Here is a 21,131-nt window from a genome sequence, read left to right on the forward strand (position 1 = left end):
ATGCAAAAACTCCGGAAAATTTTGCCATCTCATCGGTCGAGTGCTTAGGCGAACGATACTCGCTTCTTGCCCTTGGCTTTTGTCCCCTTGCTACCGCTCGTGGTGAACTCCTTGATGTTGCCCTCTTCGTCACCTGTACTCTTGCGCTTTCTCCTCTTTCGGAGAGAGTCTTTGGTATCCTCAAGTTTAGACTTCTTCTCTTCTTCCTTCTTCTCAGCCTCGGCCTTGCGTGCTTCGCGAATTTCTTCCATCTGACGCTGTCTGATCATCTTGGACTCAATCTGGCCATCCTTCTCCGCCTGGACGAGCGCCATGATGGTGCTCATACTCTCCTAGAAAAACAGTAGGTTAGAATTGCGCAAGCTCATTGGGGACCACGGCTTCTTACCTGATCATCAGCGAAAACCTTGCCCTTCTTCTTGCCACGAGGCTTGATAACGCCCACAGGCGTGACAGTGTTGAGCTCAGGAATACCCAGCTGCTGGTCCGTATACTTCTTCTTCTTAGGGTTCTTGAACTTTTGCAAAAGCGCCTCGCGACCCTTGTCCTTGACCTGCTTGCTCAGCGTGGGGCCCTTTGACTTCTTGGGCTTAGAGATGCCATCAGTGGCGGAGCGCTTGGAAGATTTTGCGGCACCAGGAGCAGCGGCGTGCTTGTTCTTGATAGTCTTTGTTCGTGTGACACCCATTGCGACAGTGGTGGAGGTGTGCGCTTGAGATGTATCCTCGGTATCTCAAAAGTTTGAGTGGTGTTGAGCTTTACCCAAGCCTAGGAATATTTTTTTCCTGGAGTGATGCGATAAGAAGTCACGATAAGAACTTTTCGGTCTGCGAAGTGGGGCCGAGTGGGTGAGCCTAGAAGGGGCGATTGGTCTCAGCTTTGATGAAACTCGAACTCATGAAGAGATGGGTTATCAAGTCTTCAAACCACTATTTACGCGCCAATAGACGGAAGTCAGATGGCAGGAATATCCGGCATGAATGTCGGATAGGAACCTTAAGGCAACTGCTAGATGCCTACGTTAGTACTTGGATGGTCGATTCGAAGAGCCATTGGAGGCATTGCAACGTTTCGACGTTGTTCGACGAATGCAAGTATAATACCTGTCACAAACTTGCACTTGAAGGGTTTAAATGTCCTGATCTGCCACTGATTTCTAATCCCCTATTCAGGATAGGCGAGAATCAAGACTCATCCGAGATTCATGATGCTACCAACATACAAGTCATGATCATCCGCTTCTTCGTGGGGCAGGGGTCTCATGTCAAGTCTTGATTCCTTGGTTGATCTCACATATTCGGAGCCGTTTCACTGCCAGGTCTAAGAGAGCATTCCACAAATCAGTTTAACAATACCTTTTGAAAACACCAACCAACGTGATAGTATACTGTTATGCCGGGAAGGAAACGGCTTCAACTTTGTAGTCAGCAGATTTCATGATTAAGACACCAACCTGGCGAAAGTGTGGTGGGTTCGGTTCATCCACTCCAGTGATGAGAACATGATTAATGGGGGTGCTTTGGATGAGACTGAAAGACATGTCACCATTGTCTTACTCACTTGTGCGTACTGTCTTTGGAATTCTTAACCAAATGTTGGCAAAGTGGAAGGTAATCTTGCTATTCCACATCCATATTTTGATAGTCACCTAGACTAGTAGCTACTTCACTTGCACATCACATGAAGTCAAATATGAACCTCAACTTCTCAGGCTACCTACCTACTTACTTAACTAAGGTAAGTTGACATTAACAGGGGACTACTCAGTCACTGTCGTCATTTTTTGGGCCGCCACCTTTAATGTACTACCTACGTAGGTGTGTAGGGTCAATCATAATTCTTTCCATCCATAGGTACCTTCCATATGCTGGCTCATGGGTCCCTGGATGGGGGCTGGGGATGGATGTTTAGCACAGCCAGGCAGCTTGGGCGCGTTTGCAGCCTGGGAATGGAGGGTTTTCCAGCGAACTGGATGCTAGCTTTCAGGGCATGCGCTCTGACGGGGACCGTCGTGAGTAGACTCTAAGTACAAGGCCATATGATAATAGCTGCGAAACTACATAAAAAGTACACAGGCTTGTTGCTCACCTCCCGCAGTAAGGTACTGTTCGGATTTTTTTAGTACTAGGTTAGTAGGTGGGCTGTCAGAAATTCTTCCATGCCTCTAAGGTACTATCTTTCCCACTTGCGACTCTTCCAAATCAAAATTCCCAAACATCCAACAACTTCATCTTTGACGTTCCAAATCTCACCAGCTCTTTTTCGTAATCCATACTGCGACACTGCCGAAACATCTCAACGTCACGAATTCGTCCATAATCGTATCGTATCACAATATCTTTCGATCTAAACCAAATCTCGCCGTGAACCTACTGATCATCCCCCCTCACTCAACCTTGAGACAGTGTAACTTCTAACGGTCACCATCACGAACCTCGACGGCTATTTCTACTAAATCGACACCAACATTACCAGCCGCAATCTATAAGCGCATCAGCGTCGCACACGCTCCGATTCTCTCCCTGGTCTATCCAAAGGCGTCCTTACCAGGTCTTCCCCGCCCTCCATTGATTTGTCGACAGACCTGTCCCATTCGGTCTTGATGGATACTAGCAACCTCTGGTCCCGCCGCACAAAGTAAGTTGCACATTCACCTTCAATATGCACTTCTCACCAACACCTTCTTAGCACCGGCAAGCTTTCCCTCTCAACACCCGGTCAAGGGTCCAGTGGTGACTCCTTCAATCGCAATGCCTCGTTCCCCAAGCGCCAAGGTGGCGATACTCCTTCGTCGACTAAACCGAACCCTTTTAACACCACACCTGGAGGTCTAGTGTCACCTACGAGCGGTGCCTCCAGTGCCTTTGGCCTAGGCTCTGGAGCATTTGCTTCGTTTGGGTCAGCTAAAACTCCGAAGACTTCGGCCAACCCTTTCGATACGGCCATGGCATCAGCAGTAGTCAAGTCCGGCACGAAGGATTCATCTAAGACTGCGGGCAAGGTATCTAGCATGACCGCGATTTCCGAGAACAACCAGTCTGGAGCACCCACGGCAAATCCTTCGCACGCGTTGGTTGATTCGTGGACATTTTGGTACCGACCCCCGATCTCGAAGGCACACGGCTTCATCGAATACGAGAAGACGCTACACGAAATCGCAACTGTGCGGACTGGGGAGGAATTCTGGGAGATCTATCGTCACCTGAAGCGTCCCTCTACACTCCCCGTTGTCTCCGACTTTCATCTTTTTAAGAAAGGCATCCGCCCAATATGGGAGGATGATGTCAACAAGAAGGGCGGGAAGTGGGTGGTTCGGATGAAGAAGGGTGTAGCAGACAGGTATTGGGAAGATCTCATTCTCAGCCTCATTGGTGATCAGTTTGCCGATGCTGGTGATGATGTTTGTGGCGCTGTGTTGAGTGTGCGCAATGGTGAGGACATTCTCAGTATCTGGACTCGCACTGATGGTGGTCGAGTTATTAAGATTCGGTAAGTTTCAATGACGTGTAATCGGTTTTCTCTGATTCTAACTAAATGGCAAACAGCGAGACTATGAAGCATGTCCTTAACTTTCCAGCAAGCACTCGCATTGAATTCAAGAGCCACGATTCTAGCATTCAACAACGAACAGCCATCGAGGAGCAGCGCCGCGAAAAGGCTGGCCAACATCACCACCACGACAAGCGCCACACGGGCGGACCCTCGAAGCAGGCAGCTGAACAGTCCCACTCTTAGGAGATTGAAGCGCGCTCTTTAAAACATATCTCGGTGTAGTCTTGTATTGTATATCATCTTGAGTGCCTTCAAACGTCAGCGTTGAGGGGCATGTCTTTTTGCTCGTTCTGTTCCTTTGTTTCCACAATCACCTTTGGGCGGAGTTGGAGAATTCTTCTGGATGGGGCTGTGATACCGTGTTTATGAGGGTTAGGGTAGGTGGGCTGGACAACTAGATGTGAGACATCGGCTGGGCACGACGGGCGAGGTCGCGGTGATGATCTTGTTTATGAACGATGTATTACTAGCTGCGTATGACCGGATACGGTTCGCCCGATAGCGTATTTCAGCGAGAGCTACAGTTCAAAGAGCGAGCTTCTGGGGCTGAGATTTTTCTTCCAAGAACGTGAAAACTGGAACGTGAAACTGGGTTATCAAAATCTGTTGTTTATGTAGAGGCACACTATTAGTAGCATTTACCGTCAGGGGGCCTTGACTTTGCCCCTGGGATCTCTTCTCCGTTCCCATATCTGGAGATATGCTTCACCAAGATATAACAGCTCGCTCTGTACTTTATCAACATATAAATCTTGACAAACCACCCATTCACCCGTTGCCTTATTCTTCAGCTGAACCTTCCACGTCTTACGTTCCTCACCACTGTCAACAACGTCCTCTCGCACTCGAACAGCTTCGTGGATGACATTGGCTACCAGATCATACCAGATGGGCTCACCTGGGGGCCACTCCTTGGGGTTTGGCTCAACGTATGGCGACATGTCGAGATTGCGCGCGTCAAAAGTGACGATTGTGGGGTTGCGCTCAGACACAAACTTGTTCTGGGAGAAGCGCTTGACGTGGAACGCAAGAAAGGGGGGAAGAGGGTGCATGAGTCGGTAACGCTTGCGTTGAGCGTGGTGTTCTTGAGCCCTCTGACCGTCGTATTTTGTGAGAATGGTTGTCAGAGGAACTTGAGGGATGATGTTCTTCTCAAGTTCGTCCTGGAAGAGTGGCGCTGATGGGAGGTCCAGCGTCAGGAGGAGGAAGCGCACAATGTCAACCTTGACATCCGCATCCTCGAAGCGTAGTCGATCAGTAGCGTCGGCACGAGCTGTGATGGCCTGAGACTCAACCTTCATCTTACCCTGAAACGTACGCTGGATCATGGAACTGCCAGGCTTGGTCTTGCTGCCACCGAGTCCGAGGTGGAGGTTGTTCAGGAACCAGGACAGAAAGTCGACAGGATCTGACTGAGTTGTGAGGGTAAAGCGCTTGTTCGAGCGAAGTGATATCTCCTGGAGAAGCTCATGAGGAGAGACGTGGGCCTTGAACGCCCTGGGATTCCAGATCTTGCGGACCAGAATGCTGCATCGCTTGACAAGCTCCGTCTTATTCGAAAAGTCCTCGAGAAGTAGGTAGTTGCGTAATGGCGCGACATGCGCGAGAGCCTGTACTACGACGTTGAGATAGTCGTTCTCCTTGATGTTGTTCATTCCCACAAATCCAGGGATGTACTCTTTTCCATCAAGGGTGTAGCTGGTACGTCGCGTGCGGTCCATCTCGATAACCTCCCTCTTACTATATCGCGGATCCGACACATACTTGATATCGTCGAGCGCGCGGCTCTTGACCTCGTAGCCTTCAGGAAGAACATAGACACGCTGAGTCTCGAGATTTATATAGACGTGGTGATCCTCGTCGAGCGAGTGGAAGTAAGCGTGGGACTTCGGACCGCGACCTTGGAAATACTTTCCGCAAACAAGACATGCGTAGACGTTGATGTTCGAGAGGGAAACGGAGCACAGCTTCTCGAAGTCAAAGTCGAGCACGGTGCGATCGATAGTATCGAGGTAAAGGTCATCATACCCGTCAGTAGGTGCTGATTGTCTTATAGGTGCTGCGGCAGCAGGGTCTTGGTCGTCGAAGTCGTCTTCTTCGTCGTCTCCTTGCGCGTTTCCATTGGTGTTAGACTCATCGATGAGCTCGTTCGAGGCACCATTCGGTTCGGGTGAATCAATGTCGTCCAATCGAGATCTCTTGGAAGCTGGCGAGGCAACACCAACAAGATCGTCGAGGGCCTCTGAGGCCTGGCGCTTGGCCATTATTAATCGTAGACTGTCTTATAAATGTAGCCCGTTTCTGCATGGGTTTATAACACATCGACGCTCTGCGACCGTAGCTGTGTTCGCGTTCGCGTGATCTTAATTGAGACTTGATGTCGGGGAAGAAAGATTCAAGATCCAAGTCCGATTGTGGTTATGTATGAGTGGAGCCTTGAAGCTCAGGTCCAGGCCCACTCAGGCAACCTGAATCTCCCCGTCACCACAGATGGCATTTATACACAACAAGACTTATATGGATTGTTTTACGATTGACACCCACAAAATAGAAAGCCAAACATTTTATCTATAACCGTTGTACTCCAGAGACTATGCCAGCATGATCATACCTAATTACTTAGCCAAATGACAAAACATGAAGGAGAAACAGGCCGACAATATTTTTTATTTATCCTGCCATGACAACATCTTCGCCCGCATCCTTAATCAGGCCATTCCCATCTTCAAGCATTGGCGCAAGGTCATCCATCTCCTGCAGGGTATATTCCACCAGATAACTCTCATCAACCAACTCCTCGGTACGCTTGTAGTGCCTCTCAGTGTACACACGAATGGCGTGCAACACGTCCTTCAAGCTCTTCTGTCCCTTAGCCCCCTTGACAGACAAATTCGAGAATTTGGAGGCAGGGTAGCTGCGAATCAGAGTCCACAAAATTCTCTGTGCTACATGAGCTGTGCGCGCGTTTGTATTCCAATCTCGCAACCTCAGAAGCAGCATGAAAATCTGTTCATCGGATAGAGTACCCAGTACCTCGTCCACAGCAGTTAGGCCACTCAAGCTGCCCTTATCAGGGTTGTTTGTTGTGATAACTGACGTGAACAAGTTGAGAAGCCTTCCGGGGTGATTAAGTTGCAATGCAAGAATAATGGCTTCGCGGAATGAGCCAGCGTGTATGTGGTTCTCGAGCTCCTGTTCCTGCTCGATCAGTTTGAGAGCAGCCTGGGACGCGGCAGCTTGAGTCTCGGACGATGTGTCCTTCCAGAAAGTGACAGTTGAGTCACCACTTCCGGACACAATAGTGTTGTCATCGGGGTGAACAGCCACAGCCCAGACACGGTCCTCATGGTTATCAAGTGTGCAGTCAGCCTCGCCTGAGTTGGCATCCCAAACCTTCACAAGGCCATCACCACCGGCGCTAGTGAACTGGACTCGCTTCTTGGACTGTTCTTGGCTAGCGGGCATGTTCAACCATGCAACTTTCAAGACACTGTTAGAATGGCCCTCGAAGGTCCTCACGCAAGTATAGCTGGCAAGATTCCAAAGCTTGATGGTCTTGTCACCACTGCCAGTGAGGATAGCACCCTTTCCAGTAACAGGTCCATCCTCGCCTTGAATCGCCGGCATATTGGCAGGAGAGAATTGAACTGTCCAGACACCACGCTTATGACCACGCAAGATGCCCTGAACTTCACCCTCCTCCGCCGACCAAATCTTGACAGTTTTGTCTTGAGATGCGGAGGCAAAAAGTTGGCCTGAGTGGTGAACGTTAATGGCGTTGATGTCTTTTTCGTGAGCCTTGCGAGTGAAGATGGCGCGAGAACCACCTTTTTGACCCTTCTGCTGAGCTGTGCGGGGGATATCCCATTTCTTGACGGTCTGATCTTGAGACCCTGTAATAAGGAATGCAGGAGGATGGTTAAGGGGGTCTGATCGAGCTGGTGAGGACTCTGGAGGTACCCCCTTGGGCAGCGCAACAGCACCCAACGATTCAGCATGACCGGAGAAAACAGCCCAGCAGATATAGGAGTTGTTTGCAGGATCAACACGCCAAAGACGAGCAGTGTTGTCTTTCGCTCCGGTCGCAATCCAGTGACCTGACCAGTCGATATCCAACGAGATGACAATTTCATTGTGACCTTTCAGCAGAGCAACATCTTGACCAAAGTAAAGGTTTGAATTCGAATCCCAGTCGGCTTCTTCATTCTGAGTCTCGGTGACCGAGACAATCCTGATATCCTCCGAGTTTGTGGCCAAAGCGACCATCGAGCGGTCCGGAAGCAGATATCCCAGATCGATGATGTCGTCGTGTGTGCCTGATATCCTTCGGAAGGGTTCTGGCTCGGGGAAGGAAGCAGTGTCTGCTTTTCGAGGAGGTTTATATAGTGCGAGAGTGTGGTCAACCTGGACAAGAAGAATAAACGGGAGACCAGGGCGGTAAACACCAGACACAATACCTTCTTCTTCACTCTTCGCAGGTTGTTGGGGAGTGATTTCCTTGCCCATATCCGTATCCCAGATGCGAAGAGAACCATTGGCACCAGCGGAATAAGTCAGGCTTCCATTGTCAATAAAACCAGCCGCTTCAACCAGCTCGAGGCAAGGGACAACTTTGCGGATCTTCCAGGATCTAGCGTCCCACCAGGTTATGGTCTTATCTCTGCCTGCGGTAACAAGAGCGTTTTGTTCCGGGGAGTAGTCAAGACCTTGGACATCCGAGACGTGCGAGTCCAAGTTGGCTACACAACTACGCTTGTGCAAGTCCCATACGCGGACCTTTCCATCTTGTTGGCCGCATGACAGCCTGAAATTGATCGTGCTCGAGTCCTCTTCTTCGTCGGACTCTTCCTGGCGCCTGGATTTCTTGCCCTTTCGGGACTCAGTGTCGTTCGAACGAGCGGCAGCCTCGAAGAACAGGAGCGCTGATACCAAAACAGAGGAACCACGGAAAGTGTGTGTAACAAAGCCACCGACGATATCCCAAACTTTGACAGCTCCATCGGTTCCTCCAGTGGCCAACAGCGTGCTGGTCCGATCAACTGCCAGAACGACGACTGGAGTAGCGTGCGCCTTCACTGTCCTTGTAAGTGTAGCATCAATAGTCCCGTCTTCTTGCGATAGTCTCAAGGTGTATATTCTCATAGACAAAGAGCGAGAGCATATGATAAGGTGAGACCCAGAGGGCGTTACTATGAGTGTTAGTTGATTGCATGTTTGTGTAAATTTTTGGAGACTAACAAGTTAATGTGGAAATGAGCTCTCCATCCTGGAAAAAAAAGTCAGTTGTGGTCTACCATGATTTGCAGGTAATCCTTACACCCTCAATTTGAGCCAAATGCTTCCCGTTTGTAGGATCCGTGAGAACTGCATCCTCGCCGAGAACTGTGGCTAGAATTCGTGCGCTATTGTCGATAGCTACTGATCCTCCTGTGAATATGGGTCGTATGACATGATTTACGTCAAACGTGGTCTTCAACGGCTGTTTATTTGCCATTTTGTTGTTGTGATTGTGAGTTAACAAATATTCGATGTAAAGAATATCATGGGTCTCGCGCATGAGGTTTCCTAGTTTTTTTTTTGGCGTCTATCGCAGGCATACTTCTGATTGGCTTTAGCGCGCATTAGCTTATCGGTATCAGCCACATCACGCGCCACATTTCATTCATGGGGTTAGCCGTCATGACTTCCATTCAACGACCTTTATTTATTGCCGCCAAAGTGAAGTTCATTGAGCTGATACTGGATACGCAAAAAGAACTCACGCACGAAGCTTACTTGATGAGAGCGATTAGGCCATAGCAGCAACTGTACATAAAACGCCACATGTTCGCCTTATATTGATGAATTCTTATATACCTTCATCATGGGAATGCAGGGCCCCTTAACTGCGCAAGCGCTTGTAAGACATCATTTAGGTCGAGCCGTCGTTTCTTCCTCTCGGATTACTGACACTGTCAGGGGCGGTCTCCTTATGACGATGTTGTTGAATGGGACGATGATCATGATGAGCCACCAAATACCAACGACTCTGTTCAACAATATGACCATCGAGGCCGTCCTATCAACTCTGAAACAAAAAGGATCAACAGAGACATTATTCGTTCCCATAATGAAGTTATGCTAGTTATTGGGGTTGCTGAACAGGAGAATCCAACTACAAATCCAGAGGCCGAGTCTGATAAACGTCATGCGATGTATGAGGACGACGTGGGCATAAACCTTGCCTTCTCAGCTCTTCGTTGCGTGGATGCTGCCGGTGCCTTTGGGCTAGATGGCTTCCGTCAGCGAGTTTTGGTATGTCGTTGATAAACCTTTCTGTGCAGCATGCTGACTATCGTACCGTGGCAGATTTACAAACGCTATTCTCACATCCCGTTTTGGGACTTGTATGCACAGTCCCGCAATGCCTTCTCTATCTCCCGAGATCTTCTGCCTGGTGCGTCTGTCAATCTTTTCAGTAATTACACGGACCGACAAATTGCCCTATTATGGCGCGACCGGCCCGACAAGGTGTTTGCTCGTCGACTGTAAGCCCGACCCCCAAGCCAGTCATTAACTCCATCAGCTTACAAGCAATAGAGCTCATGAAGTCTGGTCGTACGTTCGGGTTCATTTAGAGTTATATATTGCTTTGCAACGGCTTGGCTTGGTCTCAAGCACTAACTGGCTCCCAAGTCTATCCTTCTTCGTTCCATTTACTCGGGATTCACCAATTCCGGGCCCCCCACCAGTGAAGGATCTTTCTTTCCAGTCTCTCCTGCAATGGGTTGGATGCCTGTGCATATCTTCGACGCCCTTTCTTGTCTGGGTAATGTCCCAGAGATTGATCCGTGACTGGAGACCGCAGATCTGGGCTAGAATATTTCGGTGGTTACCGAATACCGGCTCTCTCCCTGGCGTGACTAACAGCTGGGTCCCAGCCGACAGGCCCCGTGATAGATCAGAGCACCGACGTGCTCAGAGTACAGTCAATGATGTGTCACCTATACGGCCGATTGACGGACAAATGCCCAACGACACAGGCCCAGTAGAAGCTGTTCGGCGGCCAAGTACTTTCTCAGCACGGGGGGACGACTATGCAACTGATGAAGAAGATACTGAAGGACTTAGCGCCACCTTGATCAGCTTTGACGTTGAAGCCACAGCCGAAACCAGCGAAGCACCTCCTGGGCTCTGGAGCGCTGAACTAAGGCCAAGCGTTGAAGCAAGGGGAGCACTTATGCCTACAACCACCTACTGTGATACGATGCTGACGCAGCTGCCCCCTTTGATCGCCTCACATATCTTTGCTGATGCCGTTTTGAGATTGGCGACTGCACCGTGGGAAGCAACCGCCCTGCGATTGATGGCACACAGTTTCCGTCAACGGCTTAACCTCCCGACTCATGACATTTGCGAAATCAACATTTTCAGTCAGCTCAATTTGACATTCGCAATCAACTTTCTCGGTACCCAAGTGCTGCATTTAGCTTTGTGTGGAGAGATTTGGGCAGCCTTCACGACGGTGGCCACAGTTTTACACACAACGCCTGACGAGTGGCGGGAGGCTGAAGCTGAGGAGCAGGAGAAAAGACCAGATTGGACAGATGGGAGTATTTAACCAAGACCCGATAACTTCAGGTCTTTATGCCACCGAGCATATGTCAGAACCCGCCTGTCTAACACGAACGGCTTGATCATGAACTCCGGATGTTTGGCCAACACTACATGGTTTCCATGCCGACTTGCTTGCGTTCTTCGATGCCCTCAACCAAGAACTTCCTGAGCTATCCAGGGAACAGGCCTGGCGTTCATGGGCGAAGTGTTTTGTCCCATTCATCACCCTCAAGCCGTGCAAAACGCGCATCATGAAAAGAAAGCTTAATGTTTGCACGAGACCTTACACTGCAGCCTTGGACCACGCCTGTCGTTTAATAGTGGTAGGCCGCAACCAATATTGGATTCGGTCCTAGTTGGGTTAAATAGTTGAAGTTTTCTGTGATAATGTCAGGTCTCTCATATGTCTGCAATTCAAACCCGTCAAGTGTACATCACTACAGTACATAATCACATCGACGTTGCACGTTCAGTTGCCATCAAACCGACATTGACCAGGAGGTCGGGCAATAAATTGCGAGCTATTTTCGTTAGCTGGCTCTAAGTAGCTCCGGAGCCATGAGGCCTGGATGTTTCAGAACAACTTCGACGTCTGACCGAAGGCCTATGTAACTGTGCTTGAACAACCCTTTTTCATGAGCACTGCATAGTAGATATGCACGCAGAGGCTAGAGCTACCTACTAGAGAGGGGGTTTCAACATGTATCCAGCTGGATGCATGTCAGAGGAACGATACGGTCTGATACGTTACATGAAGTCACATACTACGACCAAGATGTATGTGATTATAGCTAGCAATACATAAATATTCATAATCGTTTCAATCTCACCATACCTTGCTTAGATCAGCATCACGCCCAGTTGCTTTAATCTGCTCTTGTTATAAAGTCACAGTTATAAGCATTAGTGCAATAAAGACCACCGCGTAAGGAATTCAAGACTAGCGAAACGAAAGTCTAATGCCCATGTGGTTATTACCGATGTTGACTTATCTATACGAACCGGATAGATTGAGGGGAATAATGTGTAGGTGTTCTAGATCAGCTATGTCAGAGTTGTAAGATAAACAAGTCGAATTTAACAAGCCCAAGGCCAAGAATGCTGACGTTAAACTTAGGTTGACGCCTACTTTGCTAGTTTCGACCTAAACCACAAGCCACCAGATGGACGACTTTCGATTCCTGCTGCCTGTAAGATCACTGGCCCTTTTTTGTCAATAGGATGGTTATGGTTGATAAAGAATTAGTGGATTAACTAACTGTCTCCTAACAGTGCAAAAATATGGAAGCTTGAACAAAATCCATGCCCTACCTCTCCAGACAATACTTATAGTCTAGAGCAGTCTGTTACCAACTTACCAGCAATTGAATGACGGTGAGTTCTAGTGGTCTTAGACGAGTTGTGTAGGTAAATGGAAGATCTGATTATGATCCAAGGACATATAGTCAAAGGAGAGTGATTAAGTGATACAATTCGTGTCGCGCGGCTATGTCTTGGGATACCTTTAACCTGGCATAACACTGAGCCTCAATAGTAGACGAGTACCAAATCGAACACAATAATGTGATGTAAATGAGGTAAAAGTTACTAAGACACCGGTCCCTGGTTTCCTTGCCGCAGTGGTTGAATTTCATGTCTAGAGTCGTGTAGTTTCAACATCGTTTCTTGCCCCTCATGATCACCCACCCCCACCTTGACTCTATTTGATGATGACGTTTCAACTACTACTTCAGTTTCTAAACCAGCCTTAGCAACCGCCCGAACCCCATAACTGAAAATTCACTCCAAGGATCTCAATTGTTCTGCGAATTATTGAGCAATGTCTGAGCGCACTGTCCTTGTTACCGGCGCTACCGGCCTCCTGGGTCGTGAGGTAGCCACAGCTTTCGGCCTCAAGAACTGGAATGTCAAAGGAACGGGCTACTCTCGCGCAGATGGAATCAATACTTTCAAAATCAACCTAAGCAATGAGACGGAAGTGGAAGAGTTTCTGGATGAGACCAAGTTTGCAGTCCCCTTCCTCTACGAATGTCGTGCCAGTAAACTGACGTTACTACCTACCTTCAGACCACAGGTTATTGTTCACTGTAAGCTACCTGATGTATATCATTCGTACAGAGACTAACCATTTCCACACTGAAGGCGCTGCTCAACGCTTTCCAGACAAGGTTGATAAAGACCCCGAGGGCGCCCGTGAACTCAACGTCGCTGCGAGCAAGGCACTCGCTAAGCTGGCCGCGGATAGAGACATATTTGTCATATATATATCAACCGACTACGTGTTCCCCGGCACGCCGGGGGATGCTCCATATGAAGCCGACGCCAAGCCTCAGCCTACCAATCTCTATGGCCAAACGAAGCTGGATGGTGAGCGTGCCGTCTTAGACACGCTGAAGGAGGCTGGAAAGGAGGGCTTAGGTGTTGTCCTCCGAGTTCCTGTCCTCTATGGAAATGCTGAGACGCCAGCCGAGAGCGCTGTTAACGTTCTGATGGACGCACTATGGAAGGCACAGACACAGGGAGCTGAAATTAGCATGGACCACTGGGCAATTCGTTATCCTACGAACACAGAAGACATCGGTAGGGTCTGTCACGGTATGTCTCACTCTGCTTTCAGCCACCGTGTTTCAAAACCACGATGTCATATGAACAAGTCTTATCAAAATTCTTTGAGGACCAACGAGTGCGCCAGAAGATTTCGCTGACATTGAGGCCCAGATATTTCCGTTAAGTACCTCGATACTCCGAGCAAGGAACGATCTTGTCTTCCTCGAGTTCTCCAGTTTTCCTCGGAGGATCGAATGACGAAGTATGAGATAGTGGCACTATTTGGTGAGATAATGGGCCTGTCAACGGAAGGGATTAAGCCCAACACGGAAGGGAATGACCCAAATGCCAGTGTACAGCGACCTTACGACTGTCACCTGAGTACAAAGGCGCTGAAGGATCTGGGAATTGATGTCTCAACTTGCGACTTCAAAGGCTGGTGGAGGCGCGAGGTTCGCGCATTTCGCAAATGATAGAGAGCAGGCCAGGCCTTACTCTCAGCCAGAAAGGATCGTTGCATTCCAGTGTAGGTAGGATATGTGTTCTTAAGTGGAAAAGTTTCACATGAGACGAAAGGTTCCCTTGAGTTGCGTCCAAGACACCCTCCCTTTTTCTCATAAGCAAAGACTTGACTTAGGCCCGACGTATGAAGAAAAGCAGACCACGAAACTCTCACTTATTTATTTTATTCATTGAACTGGAGTATGAAAAAAGAAAACTATAGAAAAGTCAATGTTTGGTCATAACCCTGTCAGGTCAAAGCAGAATACCAAAACCTGATTCATGATACCGTGGTACCTCATGCTATTAAGACAGCACAATTCAGCGTCTTTCTATTCGTTGGGAACTCTTTTCTGGAACACTATGTTGCTTATAACCCGTTTTCTCCGTCAATGAAATTATTTTCGAGTCTTGCTACATTAGTAGTGCCAGGTGAGTTACTTATCTCAATAAATTAGCCAAATAGTTAGTGAGCTGGCGTTCAGTCAGTCGCCAGCCGCGATGTCGACAAGTACTATCTTTATTAGAATCAGCATTACTCGTAAATCCATCCCCATCCTGGGAACTCTTCTACGTCGTTGAAGACATTGGAATGGATATCCAAAGGGAGCAAGTTGGACCTCGGCCCTTAAAAGTCTGGCTTCATACCAGAGACTCCCCTCTTGCACCTGGCCACATACCATTGCTGCAATTGAGCGGGCTTTCATTGCATTATCGAAAATTGAGCCTTGTCCAGGGATAAGTCTGAAAAGCTAGACTGCTCTTGCTCGTAAAGTCATGTGGTGTTTGCTTCTGTTATTATGGATGCGAGCTCCCATCCCCTTTCGCGCCTCTGCCCTTGAATTCTCGTCAGCTGCGTCTTGAAGTTACAAAAGTCGTGGTCGCTGGTTGCTCTCCTTACAGCATCTCCCTTGAAAACCCTTCACGGCCATCTCAACACAAGCTCCTATTCCACTATCAGCAATCGGCATTGTTCACCCGGTGTGAACGCTGTCTGAAGTTCGGTCTCATATTAGCTCTCTTGCCTGGGTACGAAAGCAATCGTTTTCTGAACCTCGAATTGAAAATTCGCGTTCTCATGAATATTATCAAAAGGCGTCGGCTTTTCTTCTCCTTCTTTCTCTGTCATTTATCAACTTCCATGAAGTAGACGTACCAGATACGAAAAACACCTGCCTACCTAAGGTACCTAAGATCAACCCTGTCGGCGATCTTAAGCGGCGACCTGCCCAATCTTCTTGTAACAACGGATCGATCCGAAAACCTTGTTGGACGCTTCAGGGCCTCGAAGGGTCCGATAGGGCTGCAGGAACAAATTGGTTAGCGGCAGCACCTTTAGCATGTCGTCGTCAGTAGCGGTCACAGCTGCCGCCCCATTGCAATTTCATGACTACTTGCAGTTCCCGATCAATGATACAAAACCGCCAATACCGGACATTTCGAAATATAGAAATTTACGCGGGAAAAGCGTGTGTGCTGAATCTCGAAAAACATTTGAGGTTTATGCCGACCCGCCATCAGAAAGAACCCATCTTGCCGAGGGGGATTGTTACCCACGACTTGATTCGCCAACATTAGTTCCGCAAACTGTTCGACGCCGGTCCAGGAGTGCGACTTCATTATTAACATTATCACGAGAACGACAACTTCCTGCGCCGGTGGTCCCAGCGCTGCCGTCCCCCTCAGTCTCGGTTTCAGTTGGCACTCGCGGAGTCGAATTCTTGAAAGGTCTAGCGGAGAGTGTTACAGGGGTCATTGGCAGCCTCTCTCCACGAATTGCGGCTGGCGCTGGTAATGAAAATGGGCCCAATAGGCACCGTCAGGATTCCCTGTGTTCTGTGCCTTCAATCATTCGCTCCCCGGTTCCGTCAGTATTGGTGTCACCGTGTGCACAAAGCTTCGCTGGCGTATCAAGCAATTTAAATTTAGCTTCAGCAGAGTCTCAGACCGCACCGTCGCCCGCTGTCCCGCCCGGCCCCAGCAGCCCCCTGGCAAGTCCGTTATATGTTCTAACGCCTAAAACTACAAACATCCCGCCATTCCTTTCGAACTTAGCTTCGAAACCTCTACCTCTACGATCGCCAACTCTGAACCAAGAATTCTCCCGCAGCACTGCGCACCTTACTGGCCGTGATCGCAGCCGTAGTCGAAGTCGCAGTCGCAGTCGCAGTCGCCCCCGGGGCCCAGACTTGTTCAAACCACTTCCACCGACATATGCGTTTGATCTGCCAGCTCCAGAATCACCTATACTTCGTACCGTGCCATCTGCGAGTGATATCGCCAGATTTAAACGTCGCAATCTCCACGCCCTGCGTATTAATACTGAAACTGCTGAGCGCGCTGCAAAAATCGAACGAGAGGACCTCGAGCGCCAGGAAGACGAGGAAGCCGAACGCCTAGCCGACGAAGTTGCCCGTCTTGAAGCTGAGACTGATCGTATCCTCGCCGAGCAGAAGAAACGGGACCTCGCCCGCCGTCGCGCGCAACTGCCGACTCCGTCCCCTAAGTTTCCACGATTTCTTGTCCTTGACAAGTTTCCATTTCTCTATCGCAGTCGGCGATCGAATGCTTTGACAAGCCAAGCCGGCACGCCAAGCCCAGGGGCACCAACAGTCATTTCTCTCGATCTCAGTCGGCCTACCAGTCCTGAGGAATCTTCATCACCAGGAAAAATGAGTTTCATAGAACAGGGTGGTAAAGGTATTGTGCCAGGCACTGACGCCCCAACTTCGGCCAGTAATGGAGGTGAGAGAGTAAGTTTTATGTCCTATCCTCAGGTGTGCTCATTCAGATTCTCACATTCTTTCTCTGTAGCGCGTGTGCGTACGATGCCTTTCATCAGTCATTAATCTTCCTGTCAACACGGATACTTCGCCTGTTGATATCCTCTACTCGACCGCCAACCTGACAAGCCATGATATCGATCCCAAGGCCAGCGTATTGATCGAATGTTACGTTGAGCTTGGTCTCGAACGGCGCCTTCGCCGTTACGAACGAATTCGTGACGTTATGAACTCTTGGGATCGTGACCAGCAGAACTCTCTTCTTGTTGTCACCAATGATATCTCACAAAGCGACGACCCAGATCTCGACATGAAGTCTGTCCCACGAACTCCAACCCCTCCCGCAGGTTTCACGCTGCAAATGTACCATTCGTCGAGGCCGGGAAAATGGAACAAGCGATGGATCACCTTGCTGGAATCTGGTCAGATGTTTGCTTCCAAGAAGCCTGATTCGAAGGCTTCGGACAAAGACAGTACTGTTCTGTGTCATTTATCAGATTTTGACATCTATACACCAAGAGAGAGTGAGGCCAGACGTCATCTCAAAGCCCCCCGACGCTTTTGCTATGCTGTTAGGAGCCAGCAGAAGACCTTCGTTTTCCCAAATGGCGAAAATTTTGTTCACTTCTTCTGCGCTGAAGATGGCAAACTTGCCAGGCGTTTCCTTGAACTTGTGCAGCGTTGGCGAAGTTGGTACCTGGTCAATAAGCAGGTTGACTTCGAGAAAAAGGACAAGCCCCCGCAACTCGCCACGCACTTAGAAAACAACACGTCTCCAAAAGCCATGTCTAGATCGAAGAGCTCTGCCGCTTATAGAGGGCATAGTACTCAGGTTTCTGTCGATGAGACGCCATATACCATTGGCGCTTTCCAACCACTTCTTGATATGGACCGCTTTGATAAGCCCTTGGAGGAGTTCGGCAAAGATTTGGAACAAGACAAAACCAAATATGGGGATTCCGATCCGGAGTTTAAAAGTGGACTCGTCCGTAAGGCGACCTGCAAACAGCCAAATGTATTAACAAAGTCCAAATCAATGCATCACAAGCATAGGTCACCGCCAACGCCTCGGGACGAGGCGCAGTTCTCTTCCACGGGGCTTTTGGGTCAAGGATACGAAGAGAAACGCAAAATAGCTGAACGGGCGCCTATCGTTGGCCCCCCTCCCACCAACGCAGCTTTCACAAAAGGAGCCTCACTCCTGGGGCAGGGTTATGAGCAAAAGCGCAAGACTTCTGAGAGAACGCCAGTCAGCAACAGTGTTGCTTCAACGAACGCAGGTTTCACAGAGGGTCCTTCGCTACTCAACGGTGGTGTAGCCTCGCCTACGTCTCCTAATGAGAATATGGCAGATTCGAAATCATGGTTTCCTTTGGGAGCAGATCAGTCTTCTCAGCCACGATACCGTAGTCGATCTGTCCGGGATCCCAATAGGCGGCCTACCACGTCTGAGAAGGTCCCGGATATGCCCCAGCCGCTAGTCAATCTTACCAACAGCTTCCCTGAGCCGCCTCGCTGGCGCGAGAATAAGGGCCATGGTGTGAAAGCCCCAGCCGGTGGTCCCTTGATCAGCCTCGCTACAGGCGGTCCGGCGAACAATTCATTCAACACTCGGAGTGCTTCTGGTCTTGTTGGGCAGTCTCGACCTCTGCCCTCTTCTTCATCCATGACGGTTGGTAGCCGTCCTCGGAGCCGGTCTACCGCAGGAACTCAACAATCACCTAACCATGCTCCTCCTGTTCCTCCTTTGCCAATCCGTTCCTTACGTCGAGAAAACACTGCACCGCTCGAGCAGTCTCGTGGCCGTGACCCTCGTCCGCGAGAGCCGTTGATCAATCGAGCCGGGACGATGGGCTTCTCGTCAAGGAATTAAATAGAGGCTGGAACCTCCGTCCCCCTCGCAAACATCGGCTTGGTAAATGATGTTAAAAGCTTATGCAGTTATGCCCATCGTGTCTAAAGAATAAGCGTACCTCAGTTATGGCCTTGTGGCCTCCTTTACGAATCAGAGTATTACCTGCGGCAGTGATACATAGCACTGGTTTCGTTGAAACGGAGTGGAAGCGGCGAAGAGAAAGTGGTGCCAGGTGCTCACGGATGAGGACTTGCGAGCTACGTCTGGTTTTGCCGTTACGTGTACCTTTCTGTGGAATTTCCCTGGAGTTCTGTTTTGGATATCTTCTTTCTTTCTTTCTTTCTCTTCTTCTATATATCCTTGAGCAAGAGCAGAAGCTCGTAACGGTACACGATGGCGGGTTCCATCTATTCCTTCAAGAGCGGGTTCACCATACGTTTTATGATATCAGCTATATTTATACCATATCTTCTCAGCTTGATTAATTGGTTCATTGGATGTATCCTTGGTCTAAATGGTCGTGACATATCTGCCGGCTTCGCTTTGAAGGCAACTATTGCAATCTGACTGTCCATCGTACCCTTTCTTTTGCACTTACGTATATATATGATTCAATCCAGAACTTTTAGATTACTTGCTGCGCTTGTAGATCTTGGCAAGGAAGGCCTCGAAAACAGTCTTCTTGAGACCCTCGTTCTCATCAATGTTGGCGATGCGCTCACGGATCTGGCCGACGACCTTCTCCTCGTAGTCAAGGTAACGCTGCTCGAGATTGAGGTCATCATAAAGCTTCTTGACGACCTTCTCCTTCTCATCGTCCTTGCGGCCGTAGTTCTCCTCAAGAATCTTTCGCTGCTCAGGGGTTGCCACGGCAAGGGCCTGGTTGACGAGCCAAGAGCACTTGTTATCCTTGATATCGGTACCGATCTTGCCTATATGCTCAGGCTTGCCGAAGTTGTCAAGGTAGTCGTCTTGAATCTGGAAGTACTCCCCGAGAGGAATGAGGATGTCCTCAGCTTGCTTGAGGTTGCTGGGAGTGGCGAGGTTAAGCTGGTGAAGGGCGAGAGCCACGGGGAGGTAGAATGAGTAATAGGCGGTCTTGTAAATGACGATGAAACTATACTTCTCGAGGGAGAAGTTGTCGAGATTGACGTTGTCTTCAGGGGCGGTGAGTAGGTCGCACAGTTGGCCGAGCTCGGTCTGGAATGTGGTCTCGTGGAAAAGCTCGATAAGATCGACGTAGGCGGGGTGAGAGCGGAAGTACTTCTTGAGAAGCGTGTAGATGGCGGATTCAAGCATGAAGGCGTCGTTGATGGCTATCATGCCAACACCCTCCTGGCGGTACCAACAGGGCTGGCCACGGCGGGTAATGCTTGAGTCCATGATATCGTCGGAAACGAGAAAGAAGGCCTGGAGAAGCTCTGTCATCCAGCCAAGAGTAGCAGCTTGGAAGTACTGCTCCTCGGTGAGGGGCTTCTCGAGGAGGAGGGAGACCGAGTCGGGGACGGACATGCCGCGGTTGCATTTTCCGCCGAGAGGGTTGACCTCGAGAGACTACGGAGCAGCATGTCAGTTTATATTGGAACTCGATCTATGCTGATGAATAGCTTTCATTATACACTTACCCTCTTGTACCAGTCGAGCTGCTCTTGAGGGAGCTTGTAGGAGCGGGCATGGTCGAGAAGAGCCTCCTCAAGCTTGGGGTAAACGGAGTTGAACTCCTGAAGGGTGGTTTGTTGAGCCATTGTTGCTGAGTTGTGTACACGAAGTAACGTGAACGCGCTGGTAAAGAAAAGAACTTGGAGAGTCCGCCTTTGGGAAGAGGACGAAGAAAGAAAATGAGACTCGAATTGAGAATGACAGACTGATCTTCGGAATATGTACGATAATTACCGGGCAATCATCTACTAATCTAAATAGACTGGGGTGTCTTTTCTAGTATGAGGGGCCCTGCAGTGCCCCTCTTCCCTTATTCGCGAATTGGAGCGGGAGGGGCTGTGGATGGTTTGACTAGCTCGGTGAGGCCAAACAAAGGAGGCCCCCGATTTAAGGGACCAGTGGAGTGGAGTGGAGGGGCACTAAGCTACCTTAGGTAGAGCAGTACCTAGGTGGGCGTGCTGGGCGGTGAGAGCACCTTACCTTACCGGGCTACTACCAACCTAAGCTAGCTTCCATACCTAGTTGACGAAGGAAGAAAACACCGAACTCAAGATCTGCGATTTGAGGTGTAGCGAGTCCGATGTATTTCATCTTAGAGGGTACCTATCTAATGAAAGTTATCAGGTGGCACCTAGAGG

General features: G+C 49.3%; 8 protein-coding genes across 8 annotated transcripts; 4 read left to right on the top strand and 4 right to left on the bottom strand.

Annotated features, from left to right (window-relative positions):
• Positions 1-311: 311 nt before the first annotated feature.
• Positions 312-759, bottom strand: BKA55DRAFT_555205 (uncharacterized protein). The gene has a single exon (XM_046191627.1). The coding sequence runs from the start codon at positions 686-688 to the stop codon at positions 365-367; it is 324 nt and encodes a 107-aa protein (XP_046055134.1). The 5' UTR covers positions 689-759; the 3' UTR covers positions 312-364.
• A 1,843-nt stretch (positions 760-2,602) lies between these two features.
• Positions 2,603-3,735, top strand: BKA55DRAFT_589740 (translation initiation factor eIF 4e-like domain-containing protein; the record flags this gene model as incomplete). Its single annotated transcript, XM_046194992.1, has 3 exons — positions 2,603-2,637; positions 2,689-3,489; positions 3,546-3,735. 3 exons carry the CDS (start codon positions 2,603-2,605, stop codon positions 3,733-3,735), a joined length of 1,026 nt encoding a protein of 341 aa, XP_046055135.1.
• Positions 3,736-4,196: 461 nt separating this feature from the next.
• Positions 4,197-5,816, bottom strand: BKA55DRAFT_534097 (uncharacterized protein; the record flags this gene model as incomplete). The annotated part of the gene is made up of 1 exon (XM_046189553.1): positions 4,197-5,816. One exon carries the CDS (start codon positions 5,814-5,816, stop codon positions 4,197-4,199), a length of 1,620 nt encoding a protein of 539 aa, XP_046055136.1.
• A 406-nt stretch (positions 5,817-6,222) lies between these two features.
• On the bottom strand, positions 6,223-9,046 carry BKA55DRAFT_534098 (WD40-repeat-containing domain protein; the record flags this gene model as incomplete). The annotated part of the gene is made up of 3 exons (XM_046189554.1): positions 6,223-8,741; positions 8,791-8,818; positions 8,870-9,046. 3 exons carry the CDS (start codon positions 9,044-9,046, stop codon positions 6,223-6,225), a joined length of 2,724 nt encoding a protein of 907 aa, XP_046055137.1.
• Positions 9,047-9,415: 369 nt separating this feature from the next.
• On the top strand, positions 9,416-11,152 carry BKA55DRAFT_684586 (uncharacterized protein; the record flags this gene model as incomplete). The annotated part of the gene is made up of 5 exons (XM_046198662.1): positions 9,416-9,451; positions 9,511-9,846; positions 9,901-10,079; positions 10,132-10,149; positions 10,228-11,152. The coding sequence occupies 5 exons, from the start codon at positions 9,416-9,418 to the stop codon at positions 11,150-11,152; spliced, it is 1,494 nt and encodes a 497-aa protein (XP_046055138.1).
• Positions 11,153-12,875: 1,723 nt separating this feature from the next.
• BKA55DRAFT_174317 (uncharacterized protein) lies at positions 12,876-14,425 on the top strand. The gene is made up of 3 exons (XM_046185019.1): positions 12,876-13,235; positions 13,291-13,743; positions 13,867-14,425. The coding sequence occupies exons 1-3, from the start codon at positions 12,968-12,970 to the stop codon at positions 14,166-14,168; spliced, it is 1,023 nt and encodes a 340-aa protein (XP_046055139.1). The 5' UTR covers positions 12,876-12,967; the 3' UTR covers positions 14,169-14,425.
• A 1,111-nt stretch (positions 14,426-15,536) lies between these two features.
• On the top strand, positions 15,537-18,852 carry BKA55DRAFT_684588 (uncharacterized protein; the record flags this gene model as incomplete). Its single annotated transcript, XM_046198663.1, has 2 exons — positions 15,537-16,949; positions 17,011-18,852. The coding sequence occupies 2 exons, from the start codon at positions 15,537-15,539 to the stop codon at positions 18,850-18,852; spliced, it is 3,255 nt and encodes a 1,084-aa protein (XP_046055140.1).
• A 612-nt stretch (positions 18,853-19,464) lies between these two features.
• On the bottom strand, positions 19,465-20,579 carry BKA55DRAFT_589746 (isoprenoid synthase domain-containing protein; the record flags this gene model as incomplete). Its single annotated transcript, XM_046194993.1, has 2 exons — positions 19,465-20,388; positions 20,460-20,579. 2 exons carry the CDS (start codon positions 20,577-20,579, stop codon positions 19,465-19,467), a joined length of 1,044 nt encoding a protein of 347 aa, XP_046055141.1.
• Positions 20,580-21,131: the final 552 nt, after the last annotated feature.

This window comes from Fusarium redolens (assembly GCF_020744475.1).
Source record: "Fusarium redolens strain MPI-CAGE-AT-0023 chromosome Unknown BKA55scaffold_2, whole genome shotgun sequence".
Classification (NCBI taxonomy): domain Eukaryota; kingdom Fungi; phylum Ascomycota; class Sordariomycetes; order Hypocreales; family Nectriaceae; genus Fusarium; species Fusarium redolens.